Genomic DNA, 20,083 nt, shown 5'->3' on the forward strand with positions numbered 1-20,083 from the left:
TTGTGTGATTGCATCCATGAATGTTAAATTGATATGCAAATTTTTAAGTTTATCCAAAAACATTAAAAGTTGTTTATCATAGTCCTTATTTCGAACTTTGTGTGGAAAAGGTGGCTTGGGTACAAAAGTTTTGGTACTTGTGTCAAATGGTGAACTATTTGTGTTTAAGATATCTTCTTTGGACTTTGGTAAATCAGTTCCTGCTAATGTTGCATCTTTGGGCATTTCAGGCCCTTGATAATTTTCCCTGAACGAAGAGTGATAGCTTTTACCTGCTCTTTCGGATTTTCTTCCGTATGGCTGGGAAGACTTCCCTCTTTTCGAGATGGAATTGATTTAGCAAGTTGACCAATTTGAACCTCCAAATTATGGATGCTAGATGAATGGTTTTTAATAAGCTGATCGAATTTATTTTCGATCCGTTTAAAACCATCGTCGTGATTACTTATTTTTCCACTGATAGCATCTATAAACTTGTCGATTTTAGAAGATAAAGTGCTAATCGTATCTCTTGACTAATTTTGATAATTAGTGGTACGATTTTGATTAGCACTTGCATTATTGTTATTGTTATCTTTCCAGTTAAAGTTAGGATGATTCCTCCATCCAGAGTTATAAGTATTAGAATAAGGATTATTAGTTTGGTTTTGCCCTTGGACAAAATTTACCTGTTCGATCTCACTCATATTTTCGTAATCCACATCCGTTTGGATTGGATTACCATTGGTATCGCGTGGTGCCATAAATTTGTCAATTTTGTGCGATAAAGCAGAAAATTGGGCTTGTAGCATCGCGACTGGATCAAGTTCAACTATACCTTTAACTGATGGTGTGGTTGAGGATGATGGTTTTGCTACGTGCATATGTCCACGTTCCGCGGGCCACATACTACTGTTGATTGCCATTTCCTCCAAAAGTTCTCTCGCTTGGGCTGATGTTTTCTTCATAAATAGCCCTCCCGACATAGCATCTAATGAACCCCTAGTTGTAGGATTTAGTCCATTGTAAAATGTTTGCATTAAAAGTTCAGCGGGTAATTGGTGGTGTGGGCATAAACGTTGAAGTTCTTTAAAACGTTCCCAAGTTTCATAAAGAGTCTCATTATCATTTTGAGAAAAAGATGTTAACTCTTTTATGACTCTTGCGGGTTTTGCTAAAGGAAAATATTTTGATAAAAATGCTTGGGCTAATTGTTCCCAAGTGGCAAAAGTTGCGGCTGGCATAGAAGTTAACCATTCTTTGGCTCTATCCTTCAAAGTGAAAGGAAAGAGGCGAAGTTTGATTGCTTCTGCAGTCACATCTAGGATTTTAAAAGTGTCACAAATTTCAAGGAAATTTGTTAAATGGGTGTTAGGATTTTCGTTAGGTAACCCGTAAAATGTTACATTATTTTGCAACATATTAAGCAAAGCTGGCTTAATTTCAAATTGGTTTGCGGTGATTCTGGGTCTAACGATACTATTGGTCACACCGGCCACACCTGGCCTAGCGTAATCCATGAGTGTTGGTGGGTCTGCCATTTTTTCTAGCTCGGTATATGTTTTTACTAGAGTCTTATTTTTGTTTTTCTTGTTTTTCTTGTTCTTCCTAATGGTTTTCTCAATTTCTGGGTCTATAGGGTCTGGTACAATGCCTGAACTTCGAGAACTGCGCATGAACCTGAAATCTTGCACGAACCGAAACTACTTACAAAACAGAATTTGAAAAATAAATAAATTAGTAAATGAAAATTATTAAATTATAAAAGTTAAAATAATTATGTTTAAACCTAGATTCGAAATAAAACACGAAAAATTTAAAATTTTGTCAAAAATTTTGGCGTTCCCCGGCAACGGCGCAAAAACTTGTTGAGCGATTTCCACAAGTGCACGGTATACGCTTGTAGTAATAAAAGATATCGAACCCACAGGGAACGCTTTTTAACTAAAACTTTATTTAATTCAGTTTTATTCACGTGTTTAGGTTTAACAAAAGAAATACGTTTAGTTCATGGAATTGGTTTTGGTAAATTAGGATTAGATAGAAGTATTATATCGAGTTTAGAGAACAGTTCCGTTTTGAGATTTTGATTACAAGACAGATACCGTAATTGGAATAAATAGAAGGTATAAAACTTATTTTCATAAAGCAAAGAAAGCAACTTTAACTTTGTAAAGATTATGGACATGTAACAATATAAGGATTTATTCAATTAAATGGCTTCGAACCGTAGAAATCTCTCTGGATCGGAGCAGATTTCTACCTTAATCAAACTAGTACTTTATGTCTGATAAGCCGCGATCAGCGATCATGTCATCCATAAAAACTAAATCTGTCAAGTGTTCAACAAAGTTCTTATATGAATAAGATGGAATAGAACGTTTAATAAAAACACCAATTTATCATTTTGAAAATCATTTTGTCAGAACAATATCAAAATAACAACAGTAAGAATGTATTGAATAAATAAGTATATCATTAATGAAATGTGAATTTTCACAAGTTAACAGAGAAGTAGAAACTTGGATAGCATTGTAACGAAAACTTTGAGATCCGGGTTGTCAATCTTTCCCTCAAACTTCGTAGGTGCGTCAAACCTCATGCGCTTCAGCCGTCAATTCTTCTCGCTGGATCTTCGGAATAGAGACTGGTCAGTCCACTACCAGAATGAAAACTTGTCTCTGATCAACCTTAGAAACTAAACTAATACTGTGTTTATAACTAATCTAATAACAACTTGTGTATAGCAAGTTTGTTTACACAGAAATGAAATCTAACTTTCTGATTCTTTTCTGAATCAGAAACTCAACATAATAACTTTCTTCTCTAATTTCTCTAACTTTTCCAACCTTCTGATTTCTGAAATGGATCACTTATTTATAGTTGTTGAAGGGTTGTAAATGATGGGCCGTGTCCGTTGGTGAAGGGTCGCTTTTATCCAAACGAACAGTCGCGTTTCTCGGATTAAAACATGTGAATTATATGCAGAATACTTCACTGTCGCGACTGAGATTCTGAAAATCTCAGTCGCAACAGGGGGTACAGGGGCGAGTTGAAGATTTTGTTCTTCTTCCGTGATGCCTTTCGTAAGTCGCGACTGAGATTATGAAAATCTCAGTCGCGACAGAGAGTTATCTCCCTGTCTCTCGACTGCTTCTCATCCTCCTTGAGCGTTCTTCTGGCTGTTATGCGTTCTCGGTAAGTTTTTTAGGTTTTTCCTCCATTTTAGCTCCGTTTTTGCTTCTATTTGGATTTAACCAAATAATTAAGTACCTTGCATCAAAGAAGTAAATAAAGACGTAAAAGTATTCCAAATGAATATATTTAGCACGAATTCAATGTAAATTTAAATGTATTTATGTATGCTATTTTAGGTATATTTTGGGCTTAACAGTTGGAGATAAGGATATCAAGGAACGATGGAGGTCCTATTTTGATGACTTATTTAATGGAGATCGCAGACAAGATGTTGGAGATATAAGTATCCATCACAATATGATAAATCATGAATGCCTGCGGAGAATTCAAAAGGGTGAAGTCAAAATGGCATTAAGTAAGATGAAGTTGAAGAAAGCAGTAGGACCTGATGGCATCCCTATTGAGATTTGGAGATGTTTGGGAGAAAGAGGAATCGAATGGTTGACGACGTTCTTCAACAAAATTTGGAGAAACAATAAGATGCCATCAGAATGGAGGAAAAGTATCTTAATCCCTTTATATAAGAACAAAGGCGATGTCCAAGATTGTGCCAACTATCGGGGAATCAAATTAATGAGTCACACTATGAAACTTTAGGAGCGAGTGATCAAACAAAGGCTAAGGAGGACGGTGAAGATCTCGGAAAACCAATTTGGCTTTATGCCGGGAAGATCAACTATGGAAGCCATCCATCTAATGAGACAATTAATGGAGCACTATCGAAATAAGAAGAAAGACTTGCATATGGTTTTCATTGACTTGGAGAAAGCATATGATAAGGTACCAAGGGAAGTACTTTGGTGGGCATTGATAAGGAAAGACATTTTGTGGAAATATATTGACATCATAAAGGACATGTATGAGGGAGCATGCACGAGTGTATGTACTAGTGTTGGGAAGACTGAAGAGTTTCCCATTACGATTGGAGTGCATCAAGGTTGGGAAGACATAATATTTGGAGTGTAAGTTTAGAGGCCATAGGAGTAGGGAGGCAGGGACAATCACCCTAGATGGGAGAGTTGTTCAGGCCTCGGATTGCGTCCGGTATTTAGGATCTATTATCCAAACGGATGGAGAAGTAGATGGAGATGTTGCTCATAGGATTAAAGTTGGTTGGGTTTCCTTTGTAACCCCGACATGCCTAATAGATTGAAGGGAAAATTCTACCGGACGGCAATTAGACCAGTATTGTTATATGGTACGGAGTGTTGGGAAGTGAAACACTGCCACATCCATAAAATGTCGGTGGCGGAGATGCGTATGTTGAGATGGATGTGTGGTTATACGAGAAAGGATCGGGTGAGTAATGAAATAATTAGGACAAAAGTAGGGGTCACATCTATTGAGAATAAAATGAGAGAAAACCGACTAAGGTGGTTTGGCCATGTGAGACGTAGAGCGCTTGATGCGCCGGTTAGGAGAACCGAAGAGTGGCAAAGGGATGTAGTGGTGAGGGGTAGGGGAAGACCTAAGCAAACTTAGAGGAGGGTGATCGAGAGTGATATGAGTTTACTGGGAATTGAGGAAAACATGGTAGTGGATAGGACGGAGTGGAGGGATCGAATTTGTGTCGCTGACACGACTTGATTTCACGGTTTTATATGATGGTTCATGTTAGCCGACCCCGAATCATTTCGGGACTAAGGCTTTGTTATTGTTGTTGTTGTAATTAATTATTTATTAAATAGTGTTAATTAGGTGATTAATTATTAAAATGATGATTAATTTGTTATTAAAGATATTAATTGACTATTTTAAGTAGTTTAACCAAAATAGTTAATTGCCATTTATTATAATGAATTAAACTTGATTCTAATAATTAATTAATCATTAATCATTAGAACGAATTATATTCCACAATATTCTCCATAGAAAATCTCACCATTATACTCCATACCTATCATACTTGAGTTTATATATAAGCTTTGTAGTGTCGAATCTGAGATCCCAAACAACCGAAGACATGCTTAACATGTTGCCGACAACACTAACAGTTATTATTTTGTAGGATTAATAGATGTATATATCTAGGATTATTCCCTTGCTATAAACTCATGTTTGATATCTTGTATCCTTATTTATCCAAATTTATTGTAAGGGTAATTAATTTATTAGTCCCTATATTTTCATAAAACACACTGTTTAGTCCCTGTATTTTCAAAAACACATGGTAAGGTCCCTAACCTTTTTCTCAGTGAACTGTTTAGTCCTTCTATCTGTTTGTTAGATTTTTTACCATTTATGACTTCGGAAATGACTAAATTACCCTTTAGTATTTACTTTCAAACTTTAGAAGAGGAAATCCAATTTAGAAGAAGAAGCTATTTGTATGGAGAATAAGAAAAAGAACAGACCCAATGCTTACGAATTTGAATGATTAAGAAGAAAATCAAGAAGAAGAACACTCAAAGTTGATTTCGGATGCATTAGAGTTTAAAGGAAAGGAAAAGAAGAAAGCAAATCCAAATTGACTAACAAAATCTTCATGAGAATCTAACGGCAGGGACTAAACAGTTCACCGAGAAAAACGTTAGGGACTAAATAGTTCATCGAGAAAAAGGTTAGGGACTTTATCATGTGTTTTTGAAAATACAGGGACTAAACAGTGTGTTTTGTCAAAATATAAGGACTAATAAATTAATTACCCTTATTGTAAAGATGTGATTAGTTTATTTATTTACCATTTTCCATCATATTAGCATGCACATTAACCAAGAAATCGGAGTATCATATAAAATAAATCAATTATAAAAGTTTAAAATTTTCAATATTAAATAAGTAAGTGAGAGTCTCGTGTTGATTCCGTTAGAGGCAATCTACTTTGATTGCTATTATTGGTTGATAGAAACATATTCTTTTGGGTTGTTCGTGTTTGTGATAGACGGTTGATTATCTACGTGGGCTTTTTGTTTGCAACGATAGATAGTTCTTCAATCAAAGGCACGCAAATCCATTTTATATGAAATAACGATTAACGGATCTTGGGAAAGGAAAATCGATAAAAAAAAATTATATTTCCGTTGCGCCTATGTTTGTCTATTTTCCTTTGGTCCTCTACCCAACTATGGTGGCCAGAAAAGGATAGTAGATGCATCCACACACGCGCTAACACACTACTTTTCAAATGGCAGTTTCATATTTGTCATAACAATATATGTTCTTCTTCCTTTCCCTCGAAGAATTAATCGAAGGCAGATAAACAATGATCAAAATTCAGGATTTTCTCTCAAATTCTAAAATCAAGAATGCTAGGCCTGCAAGTGCGAAAAGGAAGAGAAGTCTAAGAAATTGAAGGCTAAGAAGGTGATCGAGAAGGGAAACATAGATGGTGCTCGTATATGAAATTAACAAGCAATGGAAGAAGGAGAAGAGCAAAGGAATAACACAAGAATCTGAGCCCTTGGAAATCTAGACAGACTCAAAGAATCACAAACATTGGCGATCGAATAAGAGCAAGGGAAAAAGGAGAAGAGGGCTGGAAGAGGTCGATTTTGTCTACTTTAGATTTAGGGTTATCCATTAGATCAGATGTACAATATATTTAATCATGCATTATCACATAGTAGTTTTTGTTGGGGTTTTATATCCTATAAACAATTGTTTTAGGATATAAAATATTTGTAAATGAATTGTTCTTTTATCATTTGTTATATGAGATATAATATGTTTAACTATATGAAGGCATTGGTCTTTTATAACAGCTAAACAAGTTAAATAAAAGAAAATCTCAAGTTTCTATAAGTAATCATAAAGTGTTCATACAAGCATGAAGTGAGACTGTACTTTATGGTCTAAAACTAGCAAACTTAAATTGCTTCAAGTCAAGTATTATGTTTAGGGATTAAAATAATACTTTTGAGACTTAGCATGTAATAATGTTTTCTATTCATGAACAGAACAGAAAGATGATCTCACAAGCTTTAGGTATTCAGATGCCTAGACAATTACATGGATCCGATGAAGGAGTTCATTAGGATTGGGACCCGACTTGAGATAACAGGGTGGATGGATTTATCTAACGTCACATGTTTCGTCTCAAAGGTATTAGTAGGTATAAGTAATGCCCAGACTCAAACAAACATTAATTAGTGATTATGGATTATAGAGTGTGATACTTTGACTCTGTTATACACGATCTATAACAGGAGGGTTCCTAGGGTGTGCGCAAGCAGGCGTTGGGTATCACATAAAGTAATTGTAGGATAGTTAATGTTAGATTGAGTATTCGCCACTCCTGATAGATAGGAGATATATCCATGGCCTCTTGTGGAGAATTAACTTGAAATCCTTGCAAGGTGATAATGTTAAGAGTATAAATGGATATTTCACTTAACATATCTATTCAGAGTTAATTCTAACTGGGCAAGTAAAACAAACGTCTCATTATATATAACTTGATAGTTTCCATAGTTATAGATTCATTTAAGGATATAACTGATGATGGATCGAATTATACTAGACCTAATACGGAAAGGTTAACATTAAATTCAACTTGGCTTCTTATCGCTCTAGAGGAATGTGACGATTTTGCCAATAACAATCTGCACACTCATTCTGTTATACGTTTAGTTGAAATTGAATTGTTTGAATTAATTCCAATAAGCATATACGACTAGTGACGATAAGAACCTAATGGGTCACACACAAAATTAAAGACCGAATGATGGAATGGTAATTTTAGAGTGAGATAGGGAGTAGCCAAAATGTATAGTGTGTTGGGGAATTATTTGGTCAATTGATTTATTGATAATTGTAATTTGATTATAGTTGTAGATAAATTAATTAAAGGATTACGATTCTATAAGGAAATAAGAATTCTAATTTGATTAGAATTGTGGATTATTAATTATATTAATGTATATAAATTTGATATATATAGGATATAATTAATGATAATGTTCTTAAATTAATTAGTAAATATATGTGATTATAAACACTAATTGAATATGATAATATCCTGATTTCCAATTGATGTCATCAACCGTTATTCCTTTTTGAAAGAAGAATAATGACAATTAATAGAAATAATGAAAAAACGGTATTTCTTCTAAGAGAAGAATTAATAGCAATTAATGCAAGGTAATGACAAATTAAATGCAGGATTAATGCATAGTTAAACAACAAAACAGATTAATATAGAATTGATGCCAATTAAACTCTAATAATTATAAGGAGTTAACAACTTGCAAAAGAATATAAATACACCTTATACTACATGTAATTTGGTCAACTCAATTCTAAAGGGCTAGAAATTCTCCTCGAATCTCACTTGAACAATTACCTATCTAGTTCATTCGCTTTTTAGTTTATGTAGATACCGTTAGAGACAATCTACACTTGATTGTTATTTTGGTTGATTAAGAACGTGTCTTGCTCGAGTGTTCTTGTTCGTGAAAAGTATTGTGAATAACTACGTGGTCACTTCATTTGCAACAGTAGATAATTCTTCATAAAAAAGTATATACATTTAATCCATATTAATATGAATTAACAATTAACAGATCTTGGGAAATGGGAAATAGATAAAAAATTTATATTTACGCTGCACCTACGTTTGTCTATTTTCCTTCAGTTTTTTATACAATATAATTATTGACATTATAAAATTTTAATATTTTTTATTTGAGCAAAATTTTCATAACAATGTTTGTGATCTAATTTCTAAAAAAAAGTACGTTTAAATTCACCCCTAACTAAAGAATAAAATTGAAGAACAGAATAATGATTTTATTCACTTGAAGAATAGAAATAATAAAATTACAATTTAATTGGATATAATAAACTTTCAGATGAACTGGATATACCAAAAAAGAAGATTTTGAGATCTAATGAACTAAGAAATAGGACAAATGAATGGAAATAGAAGTTCTGGAAGATGAACAAAATTTGACAGAGAATAAAATTTTCAGATGAAATGTATAAATACACTTAAATTAAAGGATAAATAATTAATTAGTCCATATATTTTGCTTATTATATTAATCAGTTCACACGTATACTTTAAAATCCTTAAATTTTATATTAATCAATTGCTTAGTCCATTCGTTTACTTTTCTACATTAAAATACAAAATACCTTAGCTATATGAGTAAAAAAACTTGTCTTTTATTTTTTCAAATTTAATCAACATATTTATATTAAATTTATATAGTATATATACTAACATTTTTATACTTATATATATTAGTATATAAAAAGTTTACATTTATAATTTTATATAGTTTTCTTCTAATTTTATAATTTTTAAGGTATTTTCATTCATTTTTTTAATGAAACAAATCTACACTGCTAAACTTCTATGAAATAAAAATTAAGAAATCAAATACTATATTAGAAAGATTAAGTCGTGGGAAGAATAAATAAATATTTTATCATGATAAAATATAAGAAAGGATAGTTTAATTTGAGCATTATTTTTTTTATCTACTTTGAGGAGGACGAAGAATCTTCCTTCTTCCTCCTCACACTAGGTTAGATTTTTGTATTTTTTATTGCTTTTTTTAGTCTGTGTGTTCATATATTTCATCGGAACTCTTTATCCGTCTGATTGTATCTACTCTCTATTATTCTGTCGTTTATGCTTTTTTTCGGATTTAGCAAGAGCGGAAATGGTTTATCTTGTCCGTAGATCAATAAATCTACGTGGTTGCAACAAAAAAAGGATTCAGATCCGAATGTTTGGAATGGTTTAAAGGATAAAGTTTGGATTGCAGATGTCTTTCTACAAATTTGGATTTACGAGAAATATATTGTTGTTTTGTGTTTTTTATGCCTTTTATAGATTCTTTTTGCTCTTTGTACTCATTTTTATCCCTTCGTGGATATTGTATTTGTCTGTAATCGTGTAAGGTTTTATTCCTTACATTTTACTTGTTGTACTTCTTCTTTTTTTCATTTAATGAAATTACAAGTAATTTCTCAAAAAAAAAAAAAATTGAGCATTATTAAAAAATATAAGGACTACTATAATATATGAAATTATACAAAGTACAGTTACTTGGTGTGGTTTTCACCATTGGATGATAGAGCATAAAATTAATCCAATGGTGAAAACCACACCAAGTAACGGTACTTTGTAAAAAACAAAGTAACCATAGCGAACACCATGAAATATAGGGACTTATAAATTATTTAAGTGATTAATATTTTAAAGGTAAATATTACGATTGACAAATTATTTTCAAGTGTCTCATATCCTTAAATAAATTTATTTAAATATTAAATCTGATGATTTTTTTAAAAACTGTTTTTTTTGCTCTGTAACTAATTAACTGAAAATTTAACAATTTTTTATTTATATTTTAAGATTTAAAATTATATAATAATAAACGGTTTTGATATATGCAGCCCTAAACATTAAATACCATAGAATATTCTTTTGTATTTTCAAGATGTATATTTATTATGCATTGAACTTCTAAATACACCAAAATTCATTTAATGCAATCATAAATTCTGTTATATTTTCTATATCTGTATTAATTTTTTATTTTTGAAAAGATATCTGTATTTATCATACATTGAACTTCTAACGTTTTTTAAAAAGTGCATATTTATCTATAACTATGAATTCGTGCAATTTTACCTCTAACAATGTCAAGTAAGTTCAATTTTATCATTACACAGCAGAAAATTTTGAACTTACTGATTTGACAGTTATTTGACTATCACATCAGATATTCCAAAGAATTTCGTTAATAAAATAAAGCAGTTAATTGTATTTTGACGGGTTGTATGTAGTTTTTTTTGTGTAACTTTTATCTGTCAGACTTAAACATTATCATTTTGACAGGTTATTTGTAATGACAGGTTATTTGTAATTGTGTTATTTCAATAGATTATTTGTAACTTTTACTAACATAGTTACAAATAACATGTTTCAAAAAATAAAAAATTAATGCAGATATAGAAAATATAAAAGAATTTATAATTGGTGTATTTAGAAATTCAATGCATAATAAATATATAAAATTAATTTACATATTTTAATTAAATTTATTAACTGGACCATCTACGGGCTCAGAACGAGGAAAGTCGGCGACGAAGCCCATAATGTTGTGTCCTTTGCCCTTCTTTTCTTCTACAATCTGCTGGAACATTTGAGAAGAAATCTCGAATTCACACCTTGCTGCTCTTCTCTGTTGTTCCTATTTATATTTTTTTCATCGCTCAAAGTCTTTCCCTTATTCCACCTCTCTGTTATCGTGTTCTTTTTGGTAGGAATCAGTGTTTCTTCATTGTTAGTGTTTTCATTTTTTCGTTGGTTGTGTTCCTTCAAGTTATACCGAAAGCTTCTTTTATGGCTAAAGACGGACCCAACTGGGAAGGTTTGTTAAAATGGAGTCTCGCTCACACTGATGGGACTGCTTCTGCTCGCAATCTCAGGTAAAACTGTTTTCTTGTTTATATGTTTTTCAGTTTATACGAAACCTCAAGCTTTGTGTGTGCTTATTTATGTCTTCTTTTTAAGGATTGGGCATAAAATGTTTTTGGAAGTTATTTTTTGCGTTAAATTGAATATCTATGATTTGGGATGTTGTTTCTGTGTTTGGAGTTTGATTTTCATAAATCAGTGGTTAATTTGGATGCATTTTATGTAATCAGTGAGGAGGATCGAAAATGGTTTATGGAAGCTATGCAATCGCAAAGTGTTGATGTGATTAAGCGCATGAAGGAGATAAGTCTTGTCATGCAAGCTCCAGAATCAGTCCTGGAGTCTCAAGGAGTCACTCCTGCTGATCTTGAAGGTATATATTGCCTTAACAAAGCTTAGTTTTAGGGTTAGCAGATTCGAAATTTTAAAATCTTTTGTTCAACTATTTTTTTTCTTTTTTTTTTTTTAAGAAAGAGGAAAATAGAATCTCTCTCAATTAATGTTGATTGTTTTCTGTACTTGCACTTTTTGGCAGATATGTTGGAGGAATTGCAAGAGCACGTTGAGTCGATTGACATGGCAAATGGTAAGATTTTCAATTTCAGAGGGAAGTTAACATAAGAGTTGTTAGTTGGTGTTAGAAGTCTTGTTTAGTTCTTTTTCCTATTTAATCTCTTGCTATGTTGCACGGAAATGGGAAAGGAAACAGAAACCGAGAAACGGGAACGGATACCGGGAAACATTATTTCTAAAAAAAAAAGTTACCTAGGAAATGGTAATGGAAACGGAAATGAAACTTCTTAGAAAAATTAGCTAGGAAACGGAAATGAAACGAAAACGGACATGAAACACGGAAACTCTAATATTAGAGTTTCCGTGCAACATAGATCTCTCCTATAGCTTTCCTACCGAATATAGGAGCTATATTCTGTATGACACTTCTACTAAATATACAAATTCTATAATCTGTATAAATATTTTTCAAAGCTTAATTGAAAGTCATTCGGTCTAATTATTTTCTACTTGGTATCAGAGCAAGGTTTAACCTGCCCTGACATAGCCGCGTATCAGAGAACAGTTTAACCTAGTCGCATAACCTATTCCTTTTTTTCCCTCAAAACCCTAGCCGCATAAGTCGCATATTAGAGTAAGGTTTAGCCTAATTACTTTCCTCTTTCCTTTTGAAAACCCTAGCCGCACCATCCAATATGCCTTCTAAAACTGATGTTGAAAACCCTAGCCGCATCATCCAGTATGCCTCCTAAAACTGATGGTGAAAATTCTACCAGCAAGAAATTCTCCTCCGTCACCATTCAAGATACTCCTTAGGCAATGCATTAGGCAAGTCATGGCTCAAAAAAAAAAGGGATACATCATTGGGAAAGTCGCCCGATAGTTTTGAACATGATGAATGGGAGGCCGAAAACGCATTAGGCAAGTCATGGCTCATTAATTCAATGAGCGACAATCTGATGTCACACTTTGTCCAATTTGGGACAACCAAAGAAGTGTGGGATGCAATCATTGTCCAATTTGGGACAACCAAAGAAGTGTGGGATGCAATCAAAAGGAGTTATTTGGATGCGTTTGATTCTTCTCAAACCTATGAATTGATGAGGAAATCTTTTCAATTGAGCCAAAATGGCAAATCTCTTATTGAATACTACAACGAATTGAACTCGATCTTCATGGAACTCAATTACCGAAGGCCAGTTGAGATGACCTGTAATGTTGATATCGAAAAACAAAGGAAGCGTATTGCTGAAGATAAAGTCTACATCTTCCTTGCAGGACTCATCACAACCTAGACCATGTCAGTAGACTCGATTACCGAAGGTCAATAGAGATACTCCTTCATCCATTCATGTAATTTTATGTCAATCCTACCTATTGTACAACACATTGAAAATCTTGTCACCTTAGTACTTGTGTCTTCTGGTTCATTGACACAACCATTTTATGCGAATCCTACCTTTTGTACAACAACAACAACAACAAAAAAAAACAACCTGAAACTAGAATCATTGAGATAAACAATATTAAATACAGATTAGAAAAAAAAAGAGAATGGATAATGTAGAAAAATGGAGAAAATAACAATTTCAGAGAGATAATTGAATGAATTGTGGAAGAAGATGAATCATGAAAGGGTTATATTTATAATAGAATTTGATGGAATTATGTTGATTTTTACTAGCTTTCTATTGTATTAAGTGCATTGTTGATGTGGCATAGTATAGTGGATGTATAGTTGGTAGTACAAATGTAGTTTGTAAGTAACTGTCTTTCTTTGAGATGAATATACAGATACTTCCCATTTTCTATTCTCTGTTATTCTATGGAATTAATCTTCCATTGATTTTCCATTAATTTTCATAATTTATGACTTTTCATTTTTTTTATCTTCCATATGATTGTGACAAAGTTTTAAGAATTTTATTTCTCTTAAGTTTGCATTAATTCATTGTTAAATATTAATGATGACTAATTATTGAACCTTCTCTCCAATTACAAAGAGAACATTTTATTCTATTTTTTAGATATATAATAGATAGATTTGACCTAACAGGTTTAAATATGCTAATTATGGTTATGTGACAGATCTTCATTCCATAGGTGGTTTGGTTCCTCTTCTTGGTTATCTAAGGAACTCCCATGCCAACATCAGAGCTAAGGCTGCTGAGGTCGTAACCACCGTTGTCCAGAATAACCCTCGTTGTCAGCAATTGGTTATGGAAGCAAGTGGCTTAGAACCTCTTCTTTCTAATTTCAAGTCAGATCCAGATGTGACTGTTCGAACCAAAGCACTTGGTGCAATATCCTGTAAGTGCAGTGTTTAGTTGAGTGTGTATCATTATTGTTATGCACTTCCATTAGTTTGTGTTGTCAGTTTTTTTTTCATTATGTAATTTCGATGGTAGTGGATAGGACGGATTGGAGGGAGCGAATCTGTGTCGCTGACACGACTTGACTTTCACGGTTTTATATAATGGTTCATGTTAGCCGACCCCGAATCATTTCGGGACCAAGGCTTTGTTGTTGTTGTTGTTGTTGTATGTAATTTCGATTGCAACTTCGGTAGATACTAATCTGAGATACTTTGTTGGTAATTCTCAGCTTTAATCCGACACAACAAGCCAGGTATTGCTGCCTTCCGTTTGGGAAATGGTTACACAGCTTTGAGAGAAGCTTTGAGTTCAGATAGTGTTAGATTTCAAAGGTATGCCAGCCTGATTGTTAGGTTATGATCCACACAGTCATATACTGAATAAATTCCTTAATGGTGCTTATTTGAACATTTCTGATGAAATTGATTATTTGTTCAGGAAAGCTCTCAATTTGATCCATTACCTATTGCATGAGAATAGTTCAGATTGTAGCATTGTAAGTGAGTTAGGATTCCCACGCATAATGCTGCACCTTGCATCGAGTGAAGATGCTGAGGTACGAGAGGCTGCCCTGAGGGGCCTTCTTGATATTGCTCAAGACCAGACACATGGAATTGGTGGCACATTAAGTGAAGATGATGAGAAGTTGAAGCAACTGCTTGAAGACCGGATAAAGGGTATTACGTTGATGTCGTCTGAAGATCTGGGAGCTGCTAAAGAAGAGAGACAGCTGGTTGATTTGCTGTGGAACGCCTGCTATAATGAACCATCATCTCTACGTGAGAAGGGCCTTCTTGTTCTTGCTGGCGAAGATGGAGATACTTTGCCACCTGATGTTGCAAGCAAGCATTTTGAACCTACTCTTAGAGCATTGGCTGCAGATCCAAATACTAATCAAAATTCCAATAAGGAAAAGGAAAAGAAAAATCCTCCTTTATTATTAGGATTGGGTCCGCCACCAGAGACCGCAAATGCTCAGAGGAATGCAAGCACTGAGGTAAATGTAGATGAGCAGCGGACTGCCCCAAGATAGATTACTGATGTTGCTTGGGATTTTTGTATGCCTTTAAAGTAGATCATGTACTTATATTTATCTTTTGCTGTATCATATATTTCAGTTCTCAAGTTACATGTTCGGTTTGGAATCATTTTTATCCATTTTTCAGATATTGCTCTTTCTTTCTTTCCTTGGGAATCTTGGTGCCCTCAATGTTATTTGAGGCTTCTAAATGATATTTTTTGTGCTCGGTTCTACAGTCCAGTTCTCTCTCCTGCTTTATGGATCGATTAACTTGTTTGTTGTCATAGTTGGTTATCAAAAGGCACCTTCTCAAAAGGTGCTAGGCTTCGGGTAGGGCTGTAAATGAACAGAGCCGTTCATGAGCGGCTCGGTGATCGGTTCGATAAAAGCTCGGCTCGACTCGGTTCGATTTGTAAACAAGCCGCTCGTGAACGCGGTTTACTGGCTCGGTTCGTAAACGAGCCAAGCTTGAGCAGGACAAATCTCGCGAGCTTGGCTTGATTAGAACATTTATGAACAAATTTTAGTTTTGTAGAAAACTATATAGTTTTGTGTTAGTTCACAAATATCTAAACTTAATATTATTTCATTTGATATTAGATGAGTTCGTTCACAAACATAATAAATGAGTAATAAACGAACTATTTGTAAGCATCTTGTTTATTTATTCACGAACTTTGTGAGCTTGTTTATGTATACAATTAAAGAGTTATTTACGAGCAAACTTCACAAATATAATTAACAATTTACTCACAAACAATTTATGGTACTCACAAACAATTTATGGTTAGATAATTTTCTTAATGAACTAAGTCTAAAAGAGGATTTTAGGCTCGAAACAAGCTCGAAGCTCGGTTCAAACTTGTTAAGCAAGCCAAAGCTCGGCTCGGGCTCGGCTCGTTAATTTTATAGAAAGCTCGGCTCGGACTCTAGCTCGTTAATTTTATAGCGAGCCGAGCTTGAACAGGCCAAAGCTCGGCTCGGCTCGATTACAGCCCTAGCTTCGGGTATGTTGCCTGAGAAGTTAAAGGGCGGTCTCTTGAGGCGCTAGGCGCTGAGTATGTCGCTTGAGAAGTTAAAGGGCGGGCTCTTTTCAAGAGACTCGAATAGAATATACCCCAGGCTCAGAAGGCGCTAAGTTTGAGGTATGTCGCCTGAGAAGCCAAAAGGGAGACCTTGTTCAAGAGGTGTGGCAAATTCAAAAGCTGCGAAGTGATTTTTTAGTTTCCAACTCAGCCTTTCTAAGTCTAGGGTCTAGGCGCAAATTTATAATACAATGATTTAGCATTTGATTATCTGTTTCATTTTAAAAATATTAATTGCTGTGTTATTGATCCTGTTCTTGATTTTGAAATCTAGATTTCCACTCTTGAGTTTCTCTTTCTTTTTCTGTTTAGTTAGACAAAGTAGTGGAGAATAAAGGGGAAATCACTATTGTAAAAGAAGAAAAGAAAAAGGTATTCAAATAGAAAGACCAGCAACTATATACATATACATATTGATAGCACTATAGGCATCTTGGGTTCTGATTCTATAAGACTCCTTAGAACTTTGACAGAACCATAAGAGAAGAAGCAAAATTACAAACAACTGCAGAAATATCCTCACATACAATTTACTTCAAACTGTAGAACTACAAATTAACCCATGACTTGATAAAAAGACATCCAACTTCTTGGTTGGGTTGATTGAAATCCTATAACTCTGCTCATTTAGGTGGTGGGCAGAAAGTAATAACATACCTAGAAGCTCTGCATCTGTTAAGGCTAGAAGAATCATCAAAAGCATAACTATAAGCCTTAGGACAAATAGCTTTGAAGAAATTAGCAAAAAGTGTAGGCTTGCAAGTATTTGGATTAGCATAATCTCCAGTGCAACAATACTTAGCTGATTGCATAGCTAAACAAGCACTTTTACAACCCACAACTCTCCCATTTTTCCTAACTTCAAGAGCAGATGGACAACAGATATTCACATCAACATCACATGAAGCTACTCCACATCCAACCCCACCTCCAACAGGTGCCATTGAAACAGGCAAGTTGAACCCATCAACAAGACTAACATCATAGAAATGTAAAGGCGAAGTAGCCGATCCCAGTGTCATTTCCACCACTGTTGCTGGCGGATCACCTCCCATTCCGTTACAATGAAGAAATCCTAAGCAATCCCCGGTGTCACATGACCCTTTTCCGTCGTTATCGAATGAACATCCTTGTCTACCCCATAGACGGCCTGACCATTTGTCAGGTAAGTCCACGACCACTTCCTCTCCACTGGCGAGGTGGAATCCGCCGTCTTTGAAGGTGGGGTGACCTGCTCCTCCGAGTACTCCGGGCCATATGCTTTCATTGCAGTTGTTGACGATAATCAGCTGTTCCCCATCTGCAGAAAGTAAGTTAACTGTTAATTAAACATCATAAAGCTACAAACTTTAAATCATAAGTAAGAAAGTATGAGTTACTTGAAGAGGAGAAAGAGGCCAGGAGGAAGAAGAAAAAGAAAAGAACTGAAGGAGATGTCATTTTCTTCAAGTTTCAGAATTTTGTAGTGATTAATGTGATAGAAATAGAGGTGAGGGAGTTGTGGGAGTGGTGCTTTATGCACTTGGAATCAGTTTGAGTATATATCGGCATAAAAGTAGGAAACACTATAAGGTTCTTGTTAAGTGGAAGTAACGGTTAGAGAGTGATATGTATGTATGCTTTAGCTCTTTTTCCACTTTCACTTTTGGAGAGAAACAGAAACAGTATATATGCATTGCTTCAATAACAGGTTTCTCTTCTCTATCCTTATAAAGCCTACTCTTCCTTTTTAGCTCCAACTTGGCTCCTTGGCTAAATTTGACATAGTAGCTATATTTTGTTCTTAGTTTTGTAGTTCTTTTTTTCTTGGATCTCAAACAATACAATGGAAGTGTTTAATTACTATTAAACAATTGCTAGCTGTTGATAAATATTTCGAAAGGATACCCGTAACAGTAAATAAAGGTCCCACTAACAGTAAAATTTCAATCACAACATTCATCAAAAGATGTAATTAAAGATTTTACTACTAGAAATTGATATATTAAATGATTGTTCCCTTAATCACTCGCACTTTGAATTGTTCGTACATACTACTTATCACCAAACAATCGTGAGCCTTCCCTTTCCAACAATAGATTCATTCAATCTATCAATTTCTACTTCATTTTAGAGTGAAAGCATGACGTGTGACAAGACGCTTAGGTGTAGAAAAGTTAACGGTATAACCATCTAATTTGTCAATTTCTTTTAATGAAACTTTTAATTATGCATTTGATAAACATTAACACTGAAATTGTATCGTTTTGTATATAGAGATTAAATTAGTTCTCCAAAAACATTAAAACTATTTTGATATCTTATGAATAAATTAATAAATGTAGTGAATTCCAAAAGAAATTTGGGAATGTGGGATAAAAAGGCAGCACTTCTTTTTCCAATTTCATTAAAAAGTTACAGTAATATTTACTATTCTCCACTATATAACTTGGTCAGTAATTCAAATCCGGATATGTATTATTAACCTCTTTAACATCATACATGTAATTAATATCAACTACGTACGCAATTTAATTGTAGAAAGGAGTCACTTATCAGCATCTTTCACTATCTTAAATAAATGAGATAAAAGTACGTAATCATGTGATTTAAGAATAAATGAAACATATTATAGCTATTTTAATTCAAGTTGTAGGAATATGATTAGCATAGGAAAGGGGATTCTAATTGATAGTGTGGGGTTAATTGGCTTTCGCTAAATTAAATACACTTATCTATATGATTAATTAATAAAGGAAAAGGGAAACATAATCATGTTCTTTCTTATCCTTCTTCTGCAAGCTCTTTCCTTTTCATGTTTACATTGTTTTAGATAGAAATATGAAGATATTGATATGGCTAGATTATATTATTTCTTGGATACTTCATTTTGCTATAGTAAGAAATGATGAGTCTGTTGAATTCTTAGAGTTACTCTCTCAAATAAAGTAATAAGGTGACACTTAGTCAGGAAAGTATTCCATTCATAAGTTTCATTTTCAGTCCATAATTTCTCTTGCATATCTTGAAAGTATGGCCTGTGTGAATTATGAAGATGGCCGATTGACAAGTGTGAATTGCACTGTCCCAATGCCCGAATCTTTCCATTATCATTTTTTGGAATTCTTTTCGCTACCATGAAAGGAGGCATACTAGTCTAGTAAAGTTCATTGAGATGATGAAACATTTCCTTGAGTGATATTTCAGTGGCAATATGGTAGAGAACTATCAAACAGCAAATGCACTATAATTCAGAGGAAAGGGACCTTGTGATGGTTTCAGATGAAAAAGGATCAGGAGAGTCAATCCTAGTAAAAGTTCATAGGATTAGGGAGGTTTCTTGTAATGAGGAAGTTCTTGAAGTGAAGAAACAAGTGTTTTTTTTTTTTTGCATAACACTGAATTTTGAGGAGATTCTTGAAATTAGTTCTAAGAGGAAAATGGTGGAGATTGATGGGATTCTTAGGAGTGGAGGATGCCATGAAGATGACATGTAAGGAAGTTGTAGAGGTAATAAGTGAAGGTTGCAGTCTGGAGAGTAAGTCTAGAATGAGGATTT

The 20,083-nt window shown here is 33.9% G+C and overlaps 2 protein-coding genes and 1 non-coding gene across 4 annotated transcripts; 2 read left to right on the top strand and 1 right to left on the bottom strand.

Moving 5' to 3' along the window:
* The first annotated feature begins 1,035 nt into the window (after positions 1-1,035).
* LOC136207656 (small nucleolar RNA R71) lies at positions 1,036-1,142 on the top strand. The gene has a single exon (XR_010676786.1). It is a non-coding gene; the product is annotated as a small nucleolar RNA R71 (small nucleolar RNA).
* Positions 1,143-11,253: 10,111 nt separating this feature from the next.
* Positions 11,254-15,705, top strand: LOC136206266 (uncharacterized). 2 transcript variants are annotated; one of them, XM_065997251.1, is made up of 6 exons: positions 11,254-11,562; positions 11,782-11,924; positions 12,087-12,137; positions 14,168-14,374; positions 14,669-14,771; positions 14,878-15,705. In XM_065997251.1, exons 1-6 carry the CDS (start codon positions 11,477-11,479, stop codon positions 15,470-15,472), a joined length of 1,185 nt encoding a protein of 394 aa, XP_065853323.1. In that variant the 5' UTR covers positions 11,254-11,476; the 3' UTR covers positions 15,473-15,705. The 2 variants fall into 2 exon arrangements, with proteins under 2 accessions (XP_065853323.1, XP_065853324.1); XM_065997252.1 differs by having other exon boundaries at positions 11,269-11,562; positions 14,153-14,374.
* A 1,215-nt stretch (positions 15,706-16,920) lies between these two features.
* LOC136206332 (thaumatin-like protein) lies at positions 16,921-18,081 on the bottom strand. The gene is made up of 2 exons (XM_065997351.1): positions 17,925-18,081; positions 16,921-17,845 (listed from the first exon to the last, which is right to left on the bottom strand). The coding sequence occupies exons 1-2, from the start codon at positions 17,983-17,985 to the stop codon at positions 17,169-17,171; spliced, it is 738 nt and encodes a 245-aa protein (XP_065853423.1). The 5' UTR covers positions 17,986-18,081; the 3' UTR covers positions 16,921-17,168.
* Between the last annotated feature and the right edge of the window lie 2,002 nt (positions 18,082-20,083).

The sequence above is a fragment of the Euphorbia lathyris genome, chromosome 9, assembly GCF_963576675.1.
Source record: "Euphorbia lathyris chromosome 9, ddEupLath1.1, whole genome shotgun sequence".
In the NCBI taxonomy this organism is placed as follows: domain Eukaryota; kingdom Viridiplantae; phylum Streptophyta; class Magnoliopsida; order Malpighiales; family Euphorbiaceae; genus Euphorbia; species Euphorbia lathyris.

Bases quoted from the DNA above. Each gene is read 5' to 3' on its own strand.
- LOC136206332 (XM_065997351.1), bottom strand. From the start codon at position 17,985: ATGACATCTCCTTCAGTTCTTTTCTTTTTCTTCTTCCTCCTGGCCTCT. The intron at 17,846-17,924 runs GTAACTCATACT...TACTTTCTGCAG, and splicing joins GGCCTCTTTCTCCTCTTCAA to ATGGGGAACAGCTGATTATC.
- LOC136206266 (XM_065997252.1), top strand. From the start codon at position 11,477: ATGGCTAAAGACGGACCCAACTGGGAAGGTTTGTTAAAATGGAGTCTC. The intron at 11,925-12,086 runs GTATATATTGCC...ACTTTTTGGCAG, and splicing joins CACTCCTGCTGATCTTGAAG to ATATGTTGGAGGAATTGCAA. The intron at 12,138-14,152 runs GTAAGATTTTCA...GTTATGTGACAG, and splicing joins GTCGATTGACATGGCAAATG to ATCTTCATTCCATAGGTGGT.